General features: G+C 34.5%; 1 protein-coding gene across 1 annotated transcript in view; it reads left to right on the top strand.

Annotated features, from left to right (window-relative positions):
- C2CD6 (C2 calcium dependent domain containing 6) overlaps positions 1-18357 on the top strand; it is an 85952-nt gene extending 67595 nt beyond the window's left edge. The window contains exons 10-13 of the mRNA XM_030802818.1: positions 4545-4650; positions 6505-6583; positions 15895-15938; positions 17046-18357. Of these exons, the coding sequence (XP_030658678.1) occupies positions 4545-4650; positions 6505-6583; positions 15895-15938; positions 17046-17486 (670 nt within the window). The 3' untranslated portion in view covers positions 17487-18357. The remainder of the gene's footprint in view (positions 1-4544; positions 4651-6504; positions 6584-15894; positions 15939-17045) is intronic.
- The last annotated feature ends 1329 nt before the right edge of the window (positions 18358-19686 follow it).

Below are 19686 nucleotides of genomic sequence, written 5' to 3'. Positions count from 1 at the left end.
AGATCGCACCACTGCGTTCCAGCCTGGGCAACAGAACTAGACTGTGTCTCAAAAAAGAAAAAAAAAAAAAAAGAAAGAAAGAAAAGAGAAAGAAAGAAACAAGAAAGAAAAATACACAAGAACCACGAGAGATCACTTTTTTTTTTTTTTAAGACGGAGTTTCGCCCTTGTTGCCCAGGCTGGAGTGCAATGGCGCGATCTCAGCTCACTGCAACCTCCGGCTCCCGGGTTAAAGTGATTCTTCTGCCTCAGCCTCCCGAGTAGCTGGGATTACAGGCATGCACCACCATGCCCGGCTAATACTTTTTTGTATTTTTAGTAGAGACGGGGTTTCTCCATGTTGGTGAGGCTGGTCGAGAGATCACTTTTTACAATGACATGCATTTATTTACTGGAGAGATGTCTCACGCAGAGTTGATTAGTGTCACATGGCATTAAAAGTGAATACTCACAATGCCTGAGCTCTCTGCTATAGCAAGAATAGGTGACTACAAAATTATTACAGTAGTACAGTATGAACTACAGTTAATTTATGCAGTTATGATTTAATACAGCACCTTTACATTTGTTTACATTTCTCTCAATTGCAAATGGCACCGTGTCTAATCTCTATGTGCATGAGTTTTAAATTTTATAATAAATCTGTGTATATTTTATGGTAGTAAATGATAAAATAGACTAGTACTTTATAATAGATTAGTACTTTAAAACACTTTAAAATAGTAGTACTTTAAAATAGACTAGTACTTGATAATAAATGTCTATGTGCATACATTTTTAATTTTATAATAAATCTGTGTATATTTTATGGTAGTAAATGATAAAATAGACTAGTACACATATTTTATGCATTCATGACGTACTAACTTAAACATTTAAAAAAATATTTCTAGGTTATACAGCTCATCTGTGAGTTTTTTCAAATTGTCACAAATCTCAAACAATTTTCCAATATATTTATTGAAAGAAATCCACATATAGGTAGGTGGACCTGCACAGTTCAAACTCATGTTGTTCAAGAATCAACTGTGCTAATGTGGCTCCACCAATTAAATGCACAAATAGATAGCTGTAATACTGGCTGTTAGTAGTAGAGCTGCGGCTACTATGGGTTGAGTAAAAAGTCGCAATAATTACTCGTAGAGGGATAAGTGGAATGGGTTTTCCTTGTGGTAGGAAGTGGGCCAGTGTTGCTTTTGTTTTGTGGTGGAAACCGGTAGTTACTGTTCCTGCTCATACATAGTGGGATAACCATACCTAGATATATTGATAACTGGGTGATTGGTGTAGATGAATGAGTTAATAATCTGAATAAATTTGTTGAGCCAATGAAAATAGGATAAAGGAGATTAATATTAGAAATCAAGTTTGTCATTTGATATTATGGAATGTTATCACTTGCTTTAATACAAGTTACACTAATCATTGTATAGAGGTTAGTCGATTACTAATTAGGCAATTGGGAGCAGGGAACAGAATGTTTGGGAGTGAAATGATGAGGATACTAGGTAGTCCTATTATTGTGGGAGTAATGAAAGAGATGAATAAATTTTCATTCACTTTTTTTCTTAGGGGTTTCATGTTTTGGTGCTTCAATATTTTTTGGTGACAGGTTTAAAGAGTAGGTATATTTTGAAATTTTTAATTGAAATAGGTTAAATAGGGCTAGAATTATTGAAAAAAGTGATAAATTATGTTGATGTAGCTAATTGTGGCATATTGTTGTGGAAAGATCAATGCTTTCATTCTTAAAAGGTTAATGCCACTTAGCTTCACCATGACACAGGTGCCGATCAGTTTTTGCCCCACTAATTCAAGTACAATAGGCATAAAGCTGTGATTTGATCCACAAATTTCTGAGCACTATCCATAGAATAGGCCTGGTCATGTGGATGTTAGAGTTGCTTGGTTTAAACATCCTGGAATTTAATCTGTTTTTAGGCCTAATGATGGAACAACTTATGGATGTAATACATCTTTGAATGAGATTAATATGAAAATTGATATTTCCATAAGTAGGACTACTCGAATTATCAACTTCTAGTGGTCATAGATCTCCTGGTTTAAGGTCTGTTGTAGGGATTATATAAGAATCAAACTTCAGGTCTTTGTAGTCTGTATATTTATACCTAAATATCATTGGTAGCCTATGGTTTTTACAGTTGGGGAAGAGATACTCATTTTACCTACCATGTATAGGATTCATAAAGACAGTAAACTAATTAGGATTAAAATAATAGTGAGTAAGATAATTCATACTGTTTCTATTTCTTAAGCATCTATTTTGTGTGGGTTAGTTTAGTTGTTCGTATTAATGAAATAACATAAAGGACTAAAGAGCTAATTAAGAAAATGATTATTACAGTGTGATTGTGTAAGTGTAGTTCTTCTATAATAGATGATGCTGCATCTTGAAAGCCTGACTGAATAGGTATGCCACAAAGATATAAAGAATTTTAACCTATAAATTAACTTTGACAAAGTTATGTAACATTTTTACTAGTATCTTGCTTGTTGAAAAAGTCATAATGGTTATGAAGCTAGTCTGAAACCAGTTATAGGGGGTTTGACTCCTTGCTTTCTTATTTTTAGCTTCTATGTACATGGGCTTTTTGATTGTATAATATGGTTATGGGCGTCCATGAAATCATTCGAGATTTTTAGATGAGAGTTCCACTACTGACCTTCCCATTTTGAAGTGAAGCCTTCTCAGATTATGAAAATTATTGATATTACTGTTATTAATTAAATAAATGAGCCTATTGATGAAATGGTGTTTCATGTTGTGTATACATTAGGGCAGTGACCTGTAGTGGACCAGAAGTGTAAGGTCTTACACTTTAGTTTCTGAAAAAAATACTTAAAATATTATTTTGAACTCATAGATTTAAACATTTGATAGGCTGCCATCCATTGCAGGTTTTAATCTTTGTTAAAGTGTGTTGGTCTATTTTATGTGACATTAATTTGTCTGAATTTTTTGCAGGAGAATTGGCTTAGAAAACTCTTCTAGCTTCACAGATTCACACTTCTGATGTTTTCTTTTGGTGTGTGTGTGTGTGTGTGTGTGTAGTATAATGGAATGCTTTTTAAGCTTTCTTGGGGTCCTGTCCTGGAAGAGATACTTGGCTGGTCAGTTTTGAGCATTCATAGTCGTTAGACTGCTCCAGGCCCTTTAGATCTTACCATGAATCCTGAAATGAGAAAAACCCTCCCAGTTTCAACTGCTATTCTCAAATTGTCTCTGCACACTACTGGATTTTTGTACTAAAACTATATTTTATTTATAATGTTCACATCTATATTCATGAATGAGATTAGACTGTAATTTTTCTTTTTCGTAATGTCTTTGTCAGGTTTTATTGTCAAGGCCGTTATGTCCTCATGAAATGAACTGGGAAACATTCCCTGTCTTCCATTTAATCCTTGTTAATTATATCTTTAAGGTATTCAAGCTTTTTGAAGTTTCTTGGATTAGAAGATAGATCCTTTTTTTCACTTGTTTTATTGTGGAAGATATTGTCTATGTATTGAAAAATTACATATATATATGTATTGAATAATTTTATATATATAGTGTTATGGACTGAATGTTTGTGTCTCCCCTCAAATTCATATGTTAAAATCCTAATCCCCAGTGTGATGTTATTTGGAGGCAATGCCTTTGGAAGATAATTAGGGTTAGATAATTAGTTCATGAGGGTAGGACTGTTGCAATGATGGGATTAATGCCCTTATAAAAAGAGAAAGAGACACAAGATTTATCTCTTTCCACTATGTGAGGATATAAGAAGGCCATCTGCAAACAGGGAAGACTACTCTCATCAGACACTGGATCTGCCAGCACCTTGATCTTGGACTTCCTGGCCTCTAGAACTGTGAGAAATAAATGTCTATTGTATGAGGGAGGGATCGCATTAGGAGAAATACCTAATGTAAATGATGAGTTGATGGGTGCAGCAAACCAACGTGGCACATGTATACCTATGTATCAAACCTGCATGTTGTGCACAAGTACCCTAGAACCTAAAGTGTATTAAAAAAAGTCTATTGTTTAAGTCACCCAGTCTATTGTATTCTGTTATAGCAGCTCAAACTAAGACGTATAGTTTAAATATATTTTTTAACATATACATATACAATATATAGTATATATTGTATATAACATAACATATATAATATATAGTAATATATATTGAATAATTTCTATAACATGTATGTATAGCCTAAATAATCATAATAAGCCCATTGTATACATATTTATGATAAAGGTTAAGAAATGTATCACCAGTAATATCACAAATATGTTTTGTGTACCCTTCTGAGATTACATCCCTCTCCTTAACCGTCCCCAGGTAACTAGTACCTTGATGTTTGTTGTAATCATTCCCTTTTCTTTGACTGTATCCCTAGACAATATATTGTTGGTTTGTCTCTTTTAGAACGTTTTATAGATGGATCACATTGCAAGTATTCTTCTGTGAATCATACCATATATATTCTATCACTTGCTTTTTTCATTCATAACTGATTTCTTTCTTTAGGCTGGAAAAGATGAAAAAAGAATATAGAAATCTGAATACATGGATAGACAAAGCTAACTATTTAGAAAGCATTCTAATGCCAAAATTGGAACATAAGGATTCTGAGGTAATTGACGTAATACATTCTGCTATATATAGCTTTTAATACTTTTTGTTAAGAATGGGATTATGATAATTAAAAGTGATGATCAAGTTTTTTTGATATATAAAATATTTTTCATGGTTCAGGTACTTACCTGTTTTGATAATGTGCCATTCAATGAATATTTATTGATAATTTATAAGGTTTAATAGTTATTGATAATTTATAAGGATATAATTCATATACCATACAAATGACCCATTTAAAGTATAGAACTCAGTGGCATTTAGTATATTCACTGAGTTGTGTACCCATCACCACAGTCAATTTTAGAACGTTTTTATCACCTGCAAAAGCAACCCCATACCCTTTAGCCAATACCTCCCAATTTTTCCATCCCCTCCACTAGCCCTAGGCAGCAATTAGTCAACTTTCTAACTGTATAGCTTTAGCCTAGTCTAGACATTTCATATAAATGGAATCATACAATGTGTTGTTATTTGTGATTTGCCTCTTTCGCTTGCTATGTTTTTAAGTTTCACCTGTTGTAGCATGTACCAGTACTTCATTCTTTTCTTTCTCCAGATAACATTCTATTATTTGGATATACCACATTTTGTTTATGCATTCCTCAGCTGATGGGCATTTAGGTTGTTTCTACTTAAAAGCTATTATGAATAATGCTGCTATGAACATTTATGTGCAAGTTTATGTGTGAACAAATGTTTTCTATTCTCTGGGGTATATATGAAGGAGTGGAAGCTGGATTGTGTAATAATTTTGTGTTTCGATTTATGAGGAGCTTCCAAACTGTTTTCCACAGCAGCTGCATCATCGTACATTCCAACCAGCAATGTATGAAGGATCAAAATCTTCATCTACCCTTTTTAACTTCTAAAAATTATTATTATACCCATCCTAGTGGGTTTGAAGTGGTATCTCATTGTAGGTTTGATTTGCATTTCTGTAATGACTAATGATGTGAACATCTTTTCATGTGTTTGCTGGACATTTGTATATCTTCTTTGGATAAAATTTATTCAAATCCTTTGCCAATTTTAAAATTGAGTTATTTTTCTTTTTATTGTTAAGTTGTAAGAGTTCTTTGTATATTCTGGACATTAAACCCTTATCAGAAATATGAGTAAAGTTCAATATTTAGAAATATACTCTAACCTATACATGCTGACTTGGAAATAAAGGATTCATAGCTCTCTCAATGGATGGATAAAACATTGACTATGATCACAGTCTAAAATGTTAGTTATAATATATTGATATTTTCATTTTTTTAATGCCTCTGTGATAATTGGGCAGAGTTGCGTTGCTGTTGGATAAACTGATTAGTATTTACCAATACACTATTCATATTTTGGAGACACTTTGGAGGACTTTTTATTAAAGGGACTAAGAACTTAGGGTTCTTTTTAAAAGATCAGTATTTTATAAGTGCCTACTGATCCCTTTACCTTATAATTCTCCTTGGAATTTTGTAAAGAGACACATCACTTTTAAGTCATAGGCCATAAAGTATTCTAATAAAAAAAGTAATCTGTTTCCTGGGGGTATCTTCTCATACCCCCTGAAGTTACAATATTATGTAATTTATCTTGTAATATTCATCTCCTACGTTCATCACTCAAATACTCTATCCATTCTTGGATACCCTTTCTTTGGAACATCAACTCCTAGCCAGAGTATGTGGCTCCTTAAAATAGTGCTGTTTGAATTGCTTTTCTCACAAACCCATCTCCTTCTTGTCTTCTGTAAATTTGGGTGTGGAGGAAGGTGTATTGTATTAAAAGTAGTTATGAAGGGAGAGGAAAATGTTTTAGTTCTTTAAATATTTTCATATATATATATATTTTTTGCTTCTAGGAAACTAATATGGATGAGGCATTTGAAAACTCGAAAAGTAATCAATCTGAAGAGGAGCTTGAAAATATTGTAGGAGTAGGTAAGAAACTACTTTGATTTTTTTATTATTAAGATAATTGAAATCAAAGTGATTATATCACAAAAAGACAATTAGTAATTTGCTTTAAGTAGATTTATGTTTTGTTAGGAAATAAATATGCATTTCACTATAGTTTTGGCATATGGTAGGTGTGATAATTTTAAAGAAAAGTGTTAGACCCTATTAAGAGTTTTAAAAAGTTTTAAGGCCGGGCGCGGTGGCTCACGTCTGTAATCCCAGCACTTTGGGAGGCCGAGGAGGGTGGATCATGAGGTCAGGAGTTCAAGACCAGCCTGGCCAAGATGGTGAAACCCCGTCTCTACTAAAAATACAAAAAATTAGCCAGGCATGGTGGCAGGTGCCTGTAATCCCAGATACTCAGGAGGCTGAGGCAGGTGAATCGCTTGAACTCGGAGGGCGGAGGTTGCAGTGAGCCGAGATCTCGCCACGGTACTCCAGCCTGGGCGACAGAGTGAGACTCCATCTCAAAAAAAAAAAAAGAAGAAGTTTTAATGCTGCTTTATTTTTTAATTTTATTATTATTATTATTATTATTATTATCTGAGACAGGGTCTAGTTCTGTCACCCAGGCTGGAGTGCAGTTGCACAACCACAGCTCACTGTAGCCTTGACCTCCCAGGTTCTATCAGTCTTCCCACCTTAGCCTCCCAAGTAGCTGGGACTACAGGTACATGCCACCATGCCTGGCTAATTTTTGTATTTTTTTTGTAGAGACAGGATTTTGCCGTGTTGCCCAGGCTGGTCTCAAACTCCTGAGCTCAAGCAATCCTCCTGCCTTGGCTTCCCAAAGTGCTGAGATTACAGGCATAAGCCACCACGCTTGGCCAATGCTCCTTTACTTTTTTAAGGATGAGAAAAAAGTTAAAATATTAACTATGACCTGTGAAAAGGCATTTTTATTAGACATTGTGAACTATAGAGCTATTGGTCTCTTTTATGTAGAGGAGTGTGTTTATGCAGAGGAATGTGTGTGTGTGTGTGAAAAAGAAAGCGTGACAGAGGAAGAAGGAGAGGAAATTAGATTAGCATCACATTTGAGAATTTATCGTAAAGTATCAGTAAGAGATTTAATAAATGGACTGTTCATGCAGTCTTTTAAAAATCTCTTAAATTCACTAAGAAAGCAAGTTAAACCCAGCCATCCCATTACTGGGTATATACCCAAAGGATTATAAATCATACTGCTATAAAGACACATGCACACATATGTTTATTGTGGCACTATTCGCAATAGCAAAGACTTGGAACCAACCCAGATGTCCATCAATAATAGACTGGATTAAGAAAATGTGGCACATATACACCATGGAATACTATGCAGCCATAAAATGTCCTTTGTAGGGAAATGGATGAAGCTGGAAACCATCATTCTGAGCAAACTATTGCAAGGACAAAAAACCAAACACCGCATGTTCTCACTCATAGGTGTGAATTGAACAATGAGAACACTTGGACACAGGAAGGGGAACATCACACACTGGGGCCTGTTGTGGGGTAGGGGGAGGGGGGAGGGATAGCATTAGGAGATATACCTAATGTAAATGATGAGTTAATGGGTGCAGCAAACCAACATGGCACATGTATACATATGTAACAAACCTGCACGTTGTGCACATGTATGCTAGAACTTAAAGTACAATAATAAAAAAAAGAAAGCAAGTTAAAATATAGTACTACACTTTAAAATACATAATAATGTAATGTAAAGTCTTGGATTCTGCAGGTATGGAATGGAATAATGATTTATTGTTATAAGACTTTTGTCACAGATTAATCATCTCTTTCCTCTCTACTTCTAATTCTCTGGCTACATCAGGCTTTTGAAAGATTCATTTCCTAACTTCTAGGAATCTACCAGCCTAGCAGAGATACTACCTCTTTAGCTAACTCTTTACATGAAACATTCAAGTTTTAGATATGGGATAATCACAGTTCCTGTCTTCAATATCACTGGAAGAATGGAGGGTAACTTTTTCAATCACTGGTGGTAGCTGTCTTTTTTTCTTCTACTTTTTTTTCCACTTACTCAAAGGTTGGTTGCATATATATTTACAATGGTTATGTCCTCTTGATGTATTGACCTTTATCATCATATAATGGCCTTTTTGCATCTTTTTACAGTTTTTGACTTGAAGTCTATTTTTTATATGAATATGGCCACTCCTGCTCTCTTTTGGTTTCCATTTTCATAGGATATCTCTTTTTCCATTCCTTCACTTTCAGCCCATTTGTGTCCTTAAACCCAAAGTGAGTCTCCTCTACATAAAATACACTTGGGTCTTGTTTTTATATCTATTCTGCTACTCTGTGTCTTTTAATTGGGGAGTTTAATCCATTTACATTTAAAGAATTATTGAATTGTTAAGGACTTACTATTGCCATTTTTTACATTGTTTCTATCTGTCTTGTAATACTTTTGCCTATCTTTTTCTGTCATGCTATCTTTCCTTGTGTTTCATTGATGTTTTTGTATTGATATGTTTTGGTTCCTTTCTCTTTATTTCTCATGTGTCTTCTTTTATTCTCAGTAAATATAGATTCAAAACTACTCAATAAAATACTGACAAACTGAATTCAACAGCATATTAAAAGGATCATACACCATGAGCAGATGGAATTTAACTCCAGGATGCAAAGGATGTTTCATCATACAGAAATCAATTAATGTGATACACTACATCGACAGTATGTAGGATTAAAAACCACATGATTATCTCAACAGATGTGAAAAAGTGTTTGATGAACTTGAACAGTCTTTTAGGATAAACACCTTCAAAAAACTAGATATAGTAATAAAGTAGCTCAATATATTAATAATAAAGGCTAAAAATGAAAAGCCTGTAGCAAATACCATACTAAACAGTGAAAAACTGAACACTTTTCCTCTAAGATCAGAAACAGGTCAAAGATGTTCATTCTGCCACTTCTGTTACACATAGTACTGGAAGACCTAGTCAGAGCAGTTAGGCAAGAAAAAAAGAATAAAAAGTATCCAAATCAGAAAGGAAGAAGTAAAATTATCTTTGTTTGCAGATGGCAGGATCTTACATATAGAAAATTCTGTAGACTCCACACAAAAAGACCTGTTAGAACCAATACATGAGCTCAGTAAATTTGCAGGAGATAAAATCAACACAGAAAAATCAGTTGTGTTTCTATACACTAACAATGAACTATCCAAAAAAGAAATCAAGAAAATAATTCCAGTTTACAATAGCATCAAAAAGAATAAAATAATTAGGAATAAACTTTTCAAAGGAGGTGAAAGACCTTGCACTCTGAAAACTAAAAAACATTGATAATGAAATTAAGGATAAGAAAATAAAGGGAAAGATATCCTGTGTTCATGAGTTTGAAGATTTGATACTGTGAAAAATGTTCATACTACCCAAAGCAATCTACAGATTCAGTGCAATCTCTATCAAAATTCTAATGGTGTTTTTCACAGAAGTAGAAAAAGCAATCCTAAAATTTATATGGAACCACAGAGGACTGGATAGTCAAAACAGTCTTGAGAAAGAAGAACAAAGCTGGAGGTATCACACGTTCTGATTTCAAAATATATTACAAAACTATAGCAATTAAAATAGCATGGACTGGCATAAAGATAAACATATAGATCAATAGAATAGAAGAGAGAGCCTAGAAATAAACCCATGCAAATATGATGAACTGATCTTTGAGAAGTGTGCCAAGAATACACAATGAGGAAAGAATAGTCTTTTCAGCAAATGATGTTGGGAAAACTGGATATTCACATGCAAAAGAATTGAAATTAGACTTTTGCTTAACACCATAAACAAAAATCAACTCTCAATGGATTAATGACTTAAATGTAAGATGGAAACTGTAAAACTCCTAGAAGAAAACATAGGGGAAAATCTCATTGACACTGGTGTTGACAGTGATTTATTGGATAAGACACCAAAGGCACAGGCAACAAAAGCAAAAACAGAACAGTGGGGCTATATCAAATTAAAAAGCTTCTACACAGTAAAGGAAACAACAGAATGAAGAGGAAACCTACAGAATGGGGGAATATATGTGTAAACCATATATTTGATGAAGGGCTAATATTCCAAAACATATAAGGAACCTTTTCAACTCAATAGCAAAAAATAAAAATAAAAATAAAAAATGGGCTGAGCACTTGAATACATATTTATCCAAAGAAGACATTACAAATGTCCAATGGGTATACGAAAAGTTGCTCATCATCATTAATCATCAGGTAAACATAAATCAAAATCATAATGAGATATCACACCTGTTAGGATGGCTATTACTGAAAAGTCAAGAAGTCAGCAAGTGTTGGCAAGGATGTGAAGAAATTCAAACCCTAGTACACTGTTGGGGGAATGTAAAATGATGCAGCTGCTTTTGAAAACAGCGTGGCGGTTACTCAAAAAAATGACAAATAGATAAATCACATGATCCTGCCATTTCACTTCTGGGTGTCTATCCAAAAGAATTGAAATCAGCATCTCAAAGCAATATTTGCACTCCTATGTTTATTGCCATGTTGTTTACTATAGTCAAGATGTAGAAACAACCTAAATGTCATAGATGAATGGATAAAGAAAATGTGGTATACACACATAATTCAGAGACATTGCAGTTTCAGTTCTAGACCACCACAATAAAGCAAGTCATATGATTTTTTTTGTTTCCCAGGGCATATAAACATTACATTTACACTATACTGTTGTCTATTAAGTGTGCAATAGCATTATGTAAAAAAATCAATGTACATGACTTAATTAAAAAATACTTAATTGCTGGCTGGGCACGTGGCTCATGCATATAATACCAGCACTCTGGGAGGCCAAGGCAGGAGGATTGCTTGAACCCAAGAGTTCAAGGGTGCAGTGCATCAGGTAGGATCATGCCACTGCACTTCAGCCTGGGTGGAAGAGCAAGACCCTATATCAAAAAATAGAGAGAGAGGCCAGGCGCAGTGGCTCAAGCTTGTAATCCCAGCACTTTGGGAGGCTGAGGCGGGCAGATCACCTGAGGTCAGGAGTTCAAGACCAGCCTGGCCAACATGGTGAAACCCTATCTCTACTAAAAATACAAAAATTAGCAGGGCGTGGTGGCTCACGCCTGTAGTCCCAGCTACTCGGGAGGCTGAGACGTGAGAATCTCTTGAACCCAGGAGATGGAGGTTGCAGTAAGCTGAGATCATGCCACTGTACTCCAGCCTGGGTAGTAACAGAGTGAGATGAGACTCCGTCTCATATATACGTATATATATGAGGTTGTTTGGGTTTTTTTGTAAATTATATATATATATATATATATGATCATCTGAGCCTTCAGTGATTTGCAATATTTTTGCTGCTGGAGGGTCTTGCCTTGATCTTAATGGCTGGGACTGATCAAGGTGGTAGTTGCTGAAGGTTGGGGTGGCTGTGGCAATTTTTAAAAATAAGAAAACAATGAATTTTGCTGCGTCAGTTGGCTCTTCCTTTCATGAAGGATTTCTCTGTAGTATGCAATGCTGTTTGATAGCATTTTACCCACAGTAGAACTTCTTTCAAAATTGGAGTCAATCCTCTTAAACCCTGCTGCTGCTTTGTCAACTAAGTTTATATAGAATTCTAAATCCTTTGTTGTCATTTTAGCAGTGTTCACAGCATCTTCGGCAGTAGATTCCATCTCAAGAAACCACTTTCTTTGCTCATCCATAAGAAGCACTTCCTCATCCATTCAAGTTTTATAATGAGACTGCAGCAGTTTACTCACATCTTCAGGCTTCACTTCTAATTCTACCTCTCTTGCTATTTTCATCACATCTGCAGTTACTTTCTCTACTGAAGTTTTATTGAACATCTTAAAGTCATCCATGAGGGTTGTAATCAACTGCTTCCAAATTCCTGTTCATGTTGATATTTTGAGCTCCTCTCCTGAAGCACAAATGTTCTTAATGGCATCTAGAATGGTGAATCCTTTGCAGAAGTTTTTCGATTTACTTTGCCAAGATCCCTCAGAGGAATTATCTGAGGTAGCTAAAGCCTTACAAAATGTATTTCTGAAATAAGAGGACTTGAAAGTTGAAATTACTCCTTGATCTGTGAGCTGCAGAATGGATCTATGTTTGCAGGCAAGAAAGCAACATTAATCTCCTCAGACATTTCCATCAGAGCTCTTGGATGACCAGGTGCATAGTCACTGAGCAGTAATATTTTGAAAGGTATCTTTTTTTCTGAATAGTAAGTCTCAACAGCAAGCTTAAAATATTCAGTAAACCATGCTGCAAACAGATCTGCTGTCATCCATGCTTTGTTGTTCCATTTATAGAGCACAGGCAGAGTACACTTGACCTAAATGTTAAGGGCCCTAGGATTTTTAGAATGGTAAATGAGCATTGGCTTCAATTTAAAGTCAGCAGCTACATTAGCCTCTAATAAGAGAGTTGGCCTGTCCTTTGAAGCGTTGAAGCCAGGCATTGAGTTCTCCTCTCTAGCTATGAAAGTCCTAGATGACACCTTCTTCCAGTATAAGGCTGTTTCATCTACAATAAAAACCTATTTAGTGTAGCCACTTTCATCAATATCTTAGCTAGATCTTCTGGGTAACTCGCTGCAGCTTCTACATCAGCACTTGCTGCTTTACCTTGCACTTTTGTGTTACAAAGATACTGTCTTTCCTTAAACCTCACGAACCAACCTTTGCTGGCTTCAAGGTTTTCTTCTGCAGCCACCTCACCTCTAAGCTTTCATTGGATTGAAGAGAGTTAGGGGCTTTCTCTGGATTAGTCTTTGGCTTAAGGGACTGTTTGTGGCTGTTTTCATCTTCTATCCAGATTATTAAAATTTTCTCCATATCTGCAATAAGCTGTTTTGCTTTCTTATCATTTGTGTGTGGAGTAGCACTTCTAGCTTCTGTCAAGAATTTTTTCCTTTGCATTCACATCTGGGCTGTTTCGTGCAAGAGGCCTAACTTTTGGCCTATCTCAGCTTTCAAGATGCCTTCCTCAGCAAGCTTAATCATTTCTAGCTTTTGATTTAAAGTGAGGGATGTACAAATCTTCTTTCACTTGAACACTTAGATCCATTTTGGGGTTATTAATGGCCTAATTTCAATATTGTTGTGTCTCAGGGAATAGAGAGGCCATGGAGAGGAAAAAGCATGGGAGAACAGCTGGTCAGTGGCATAGTTACAATACACACAACATTTATAAATTAAGTTTGCCATCTTACAAAAGTCTAATATCCAGCATTTATAAGGGATCTTGGCAAAAAAAAAAAAAACAACTTCATTAAAAAGTGGGCAAAGGACATGAACAGACACTTTTCAAAAGAAGACACACATGTGGCCAACAGGCATATGAAAAAATGCTCAACATCACTGATGATTAGAGAAATGCAAATCAAAACCACAATGAGATACCATCTCACACCAGTCAGAATGGCTACTATGAAAAAGTCAAAAAATAACAGATGCCGGCAAGGTTGCAGAGAAAAAGGAATGCTTATACACTGTTGGTGGGAGTGTAAATTAGTTCAACTACTGTAGAAGACAGCATGGCGATTCCTCAAAGACCTAAAGACAGAAATGCCATTTGACCCAGCAATCCCATTACTGGGTATATACCCAAAGGAATATAAATCGTTCTTTTATAAGGACACATGCACAGGTATGTTCATGGCAGTACCATTCACAATAGCAAAGAAATGGAATCAAGCTAAATGCCCATCAATGGTAGACTGGATAAAGAAAATGTAGTACATATACACCATGGAATACTACGCAGCCATAAAAAGCATGAGATCATGTCCTTTGCAGGAGCATAGATGGAGCTGGAGACCATTATCCTTAGCAAACTAATGCAGGAACAGAAAACTAAATACCACATGTTCTCACTTATAAGTGGGAGCTGAATGATGAGAGCACATGGACACACAGAGGGGAACAACACACACTGGGGCCTATCAGAGAGTGGAGGGTAGGAGGAGGCAGAGGATCAGGAAAAATAACTAATGGATACTAGGCTTAATACCTGGTGATGAAATAATCTGTCCAGCAAATTATTGACACATGTTTACCTATATAACAAACCTGCACATGTACAATTGAACTTAAAAGTTAGATTTTTATAAAAAAAGTTTGATATCTTAGATGGTCGTGGTTTGTGGTGCCCCTCAACAATTACAATAGTAACATCAAAGATCACTGGTCATAGAGTACCATAAAAGATATTATAATAATGAAAAAGTTTGAAATATTTTGAGAATTATCAAAATGTGATGCAGAGACACAAAGGAACACATGCTTTTGGAAGAATGGCACCAATAGTCTTGCTCAATGCAAGGTTGCCACAGACCTTCAATTTGTACAAAACACAATATCTGAGAAGTGCAATAAAAAGAGATATGCCAGTCTACATACAATGGGATCTCATTCAGCATTTAAAAATAAGGAAATCCTGCCATATGTGACAACATGGATGGACCTTGAGGACATTATACTAAGTGAAATAAGCCAGTCACAGAAAGACAAATATTGCATGATGCCACATATGTGAGGTATATGAAATAGAGTAGAATGCTGGTTGCCTGAGGCTAGGGGGAGGGGCAAATAGGGAATTGCTTTTCAACAAGTATAAAGTTTAAGTTATGCAAGATGGTGAAGTTCTAGAGATCTGCTTTACAACATTGTGCTGATAGTTAACATTATTGTGTTTTGCACTAGAAAATTTAAGAGGATAGGTCTCATGTGAATTGTTCTTACCACAATTAAAAGAAAAAAAAAAAAGAGCTGAACAAAGTCATGTAGTTGTGACCATAGCAAATTTTTTTGCTAGAATTCTGCCTCAGTTATTTATTTTCTTTTTGTCCCTTTTAGATTTTCCCTTTTTACATGCTAAATATGTATTCCTTATATTTCTAGGAAAATTTTACAAGTATTTCAACCAGCCTTCCTTGAATGGTCCTATTTTGTCTGATTTCATACACCTTTATTCTAGTCTAGTCTCTTCTTCCAACCCCAGTCCCACCACTTATCATCTGGAGTTTATTTCCTCTCAACTTTTAAAAAATATAGCATGTACCTGTGTTTATGTCTTGTATTTATGGATCTGAAATGTTATCATTTACCACTCCCCCATCTTCCCAGAGATTCATCAGCTTGTTTATACTAAGTAGTGTTTACGTTTGGATAGCTGCTTTGATTTAAGTTGCTCTTTGTTTTTAGTGAGAAAAAAATGTAATAGTATTTTATCAATGTACGTACATATGTGTTTATTGTTTTTATGTAAAATAAAATACCCCTATTAATTGTTTAAGCAGATATCCCTCTTGTAAATGAGGAAGCTGAAACGACTCCAAATGAGGTAAGGGAAATTGGAAGAGAACTTTTAATAGTCATTATTTTATAAAGGGATAAAATATTTATAAATGGAGAAATATTTACAGATAGAGAAAGGCATCCGAGAAGTTACTCAGTTGTTTTATGGTTTCTATTATGGCAATATCTGTATAGTTACACTCTTGAAAGAGCCTTCTGCATAAAATAGTAACATTTAAAAATATGAAGATATGGGACAAAATGTGTTGAGAATGAGGTGAAGGAGAAACAAGAAAAAAGCGTGAAGTTCTACATAAGATCTTAGAAATAAACGCCGTAGACATAACTGCACCTTTTACTCTTTCTCACAAAAATCTTTTAATTTATCATATTGTAAACTTTGCACAGGAAATAATATTCTATAGTTTAAAATAGAAATAAAACAGAGTTTACATAATATAATTTGCTTTTCAGCTAAATTTACATAAGGTATTCATTCCATAAAGCAGTCGATCCCCATGTAAATCAATGAAGAGTAAAATGTTCACTTACTGCTTGACAAATAGGATTTAATGATTTCCATTCCTGGGTCTGTGGCTCCCAAATACCAATTGAAGAGTCAGTATGTATTACTGTTTTCCCCAGTTCAAGGAGAGTAAAAGAAGATAATATAGAGAATTTTTCATAAAGCTAAATTTATTTAGTTTAACAGGCCATCCTTTATTTTACAATGTCGTTCTTTGTACTGTGGTGCTATTAATATTCTCTTTATTTTCTTATATAGTTGTGATTTACGATATCATTCTTGTGCATTTTGCTATTACAATTTCCTTTGTTTGATGATATATTGGTGACAGTATAATAACAGTAAAATGTCAGACCCTCAGATTTTTTATTTTGAGATGTTGCTGATTTATGATACATGAGAACCACTGCTTTATCATTTTTATGGATAGTATTCTACAGTCCATGGTTTCAGGCAAGTAAAGAATTTATCATGTTTACTAAGGAATGTAAAATTTACAAATAATAATGGTAATTTGTTATGATAAAGGATAACAGTACAATTGATTTTGAGTCATTTTCTTAATTTGTAAAATTTTCCAGTCAGTAATGATTAACTTGTAGTTTGTTTTATTGCTGTATTTTCTAGTTACTGGATAATGATTCTGAGAAAGGCCTGACTATACCAACTTTGAACCAATCAGACCAAGATAATTCAACTGCTGATGCTTCTAAATGTGATGAATCAACACCTTCACCCACAGAAGTGCACTCATTGTGCACTATTTCTAACCAGGAAACAATAAAAGCAGGCAGAATACCACCTTTAGGTGAACGTCAATCAGAAAGCATGCTAGACAGAAAAATGAAAAATGTATTTTTTCCATCAGAAGTAAAATTAAAAGATAACTATCCAAGCATTTTAAAAGCAGACTCATCTCTTTCAGAGGTAAATTTGAGGAGTATCTGTATAAATCCAAAGAGAAGAAACTTAGATTCATCTCCAACAGAAATTAGCTGGCAAAACAACAATCTAAACTTAGCTGAAAGGGAGGACACAAGCTTAGTTTCCACCAGAATAAAAATTTAAAGGTAGCTTTCAAAGCCAAGACCCAAAAGAAGGCCTTGACCTCAAGGTGTCTGCCCTTCTATTAGAAGTACAAGACTAGGGACACAAAATAATCCATTTAAAAAAATTAAATACAAATACATTGAAAATGCATTCAAATGTCTCCAAGTGGAAATGTGTCTAAGTATATTAAATATTCTGACTTTACTTATATCAATCAAGAAATGAGGATAAAAAACTTTCAAGAAAAGCAAAGTGATTTGAGATGCCAGTAATACAAATTAATCTCTTAGGTTGGTAATTCAGCTGAAAGTGTAACAACAATAACAAAATGTAAATTCAAAGGAAATTTAAAAGCCTGGGGAGTTATTTCAGTGGAAATTCTTAATAAAACTATTATATTATAGGAAATAGCATATATTCTCCATATTACAAATAATTTTATAGTTTAAAATGAGAATAAGAATGTGAATTTAAAGGTACACCAAATTCTAGACTTTCTCAAAATGACAGCCTTTCTACTTATATCTTTATATCTTATTGGAATCACTATTACAGGTAGTTCATCAAATGGTATAAAAAGATACATAGGTCAGAAGATAAAGAATTTGAGTTCTAAGTAAGATTCTGCTTCTAAATACTAGCTTGGGCATCTAAGTCTCTAGACCTATTTTTCTCATTATTTGAATGGTAGATCAGACTAGGTCATTTCTAAATTCTCTCCCAAATTTTAAAAGATATAATTTTAACTGGGAATTATTCTCAATTACCTATGTCAAATAACATTCTTGTTTTTTCTGAATGTGAAAGTAATGCACAGTCACAGAAAATTTAGAAAATGGAGAGAAATGTAAAAGAAAAAATAAAAGCAGTTATAATTCTACTGCTAGATTTAACAATTTTATTTTCTTTTAGTCTTTCTTACGCATATGTACATATATCTTTTATGAATTTTAAAAGCTTGAATCAAAACATATAATTTTTATTTTTTGACTTTACATGCATGCCACTTGAATTTTCTTAAAAATTTGCAAGATGTAGAATATCCTCAAATATTAATATTCCATAAGTTTTAAACAGTTTTCATATTGTTGGACATTAAGTTGGAAATTAACATTCTTTTGCTTATTTATGTGGATCTGTGGATCTGTGATTATCTCCTAATGTATTTACAGAAATGGCGTGCTAACAAATTGCTCTCCAGAAAGACTGTACCACTTTACATTCTTACCAACAGTATTTGAGTATTAATGGTCTTTTAAATAATGATTAACATTTTTTCTTGCTCATTAGTCATTTTGGTTTTCCCTGTTATGAGTAGACAGATCATGTCCTTTGTCCATTTTTTTCTTTTGAAGACTTGGGGATTTTGTTTAGGTTTTATAATGAGCTCTTTTTATTTTCGAGATATTATCCACTTGTATAGGCACATAGTTTGTAGTTTACCTTTTAATTTATGTATTACATTCAGTCTGACTTCCAAAATATTCAACTTTCACTTGATAGGTAAGTTATTTATTGCTGTATAACCACTCCAAAACCTAGTGGATTAAAAAAAAAAGTTTTATTATCTCTCAAGATACTGTGGGGGTTGACTTGCTTGATGGGCAGTTCTTCTGCTGCACTTGATGTTGGATGTTAGATGCACTTATCTAGGAGCTTGATTAGGCTGGAACACTCATGATCACTCATTTACATGTCTGACACCTTGAATAACTGTTAAGGCTGGGCTCAGCTGGGATGCAAGAATATCTGGTTTGATGTGTCTGTTTCCTTCTTTCTGTCTCAGATATATATATCTCAGATTAGATAGATAGATAGATAGATAGATAGATAGATAGATAGATAGATACATACATACATACATACATACATGCATACATACATACATACATGATAGATAGATAGATAGATAGATAGATAGATAGATAGATAGATAGATAATATATAGCTCTCTCTTTCCATGTAATCTTGGGAATTATCCTTCTCCCTCTCCATGGGGCTTCTTCTTGTGGTCTTTCCATGTAATCTCTCTAACAAGGCTGCTGAGCTTTTTATGTGGCAGCTCAAGGCTTCCAAAATACACAAACAGAATCTTCAGGTCCTCTTAAGACATAGGCTTGGGACAAGCACAGGGTCACCCTCACTACCTTCTGTTAATTACAGCAAGTCCCATGCTCAGTCCTGATTCAGTATGGGAGGGGACTACAGAAGGGCATGA

The sequence above is a fragment of the Nomascus leucogenys genome, chromosome 22a (genome assembly GCF_006542625.1).
Source record: "Nomascus leucogenys isolate Asia chromosome 22a, Asia_NLE_v1, whole genome shotgun sequence".
NCBI lineage: Eukaryota > Metazoa > Chordata > Mammalia > Primates > Hylobatidae > Nomascus > Nomascus leucogenys.
Note: the sequence above shows the minus strand (reverse complement) of the source record. Positions and strands in the feature narration are given on the sequence as shown.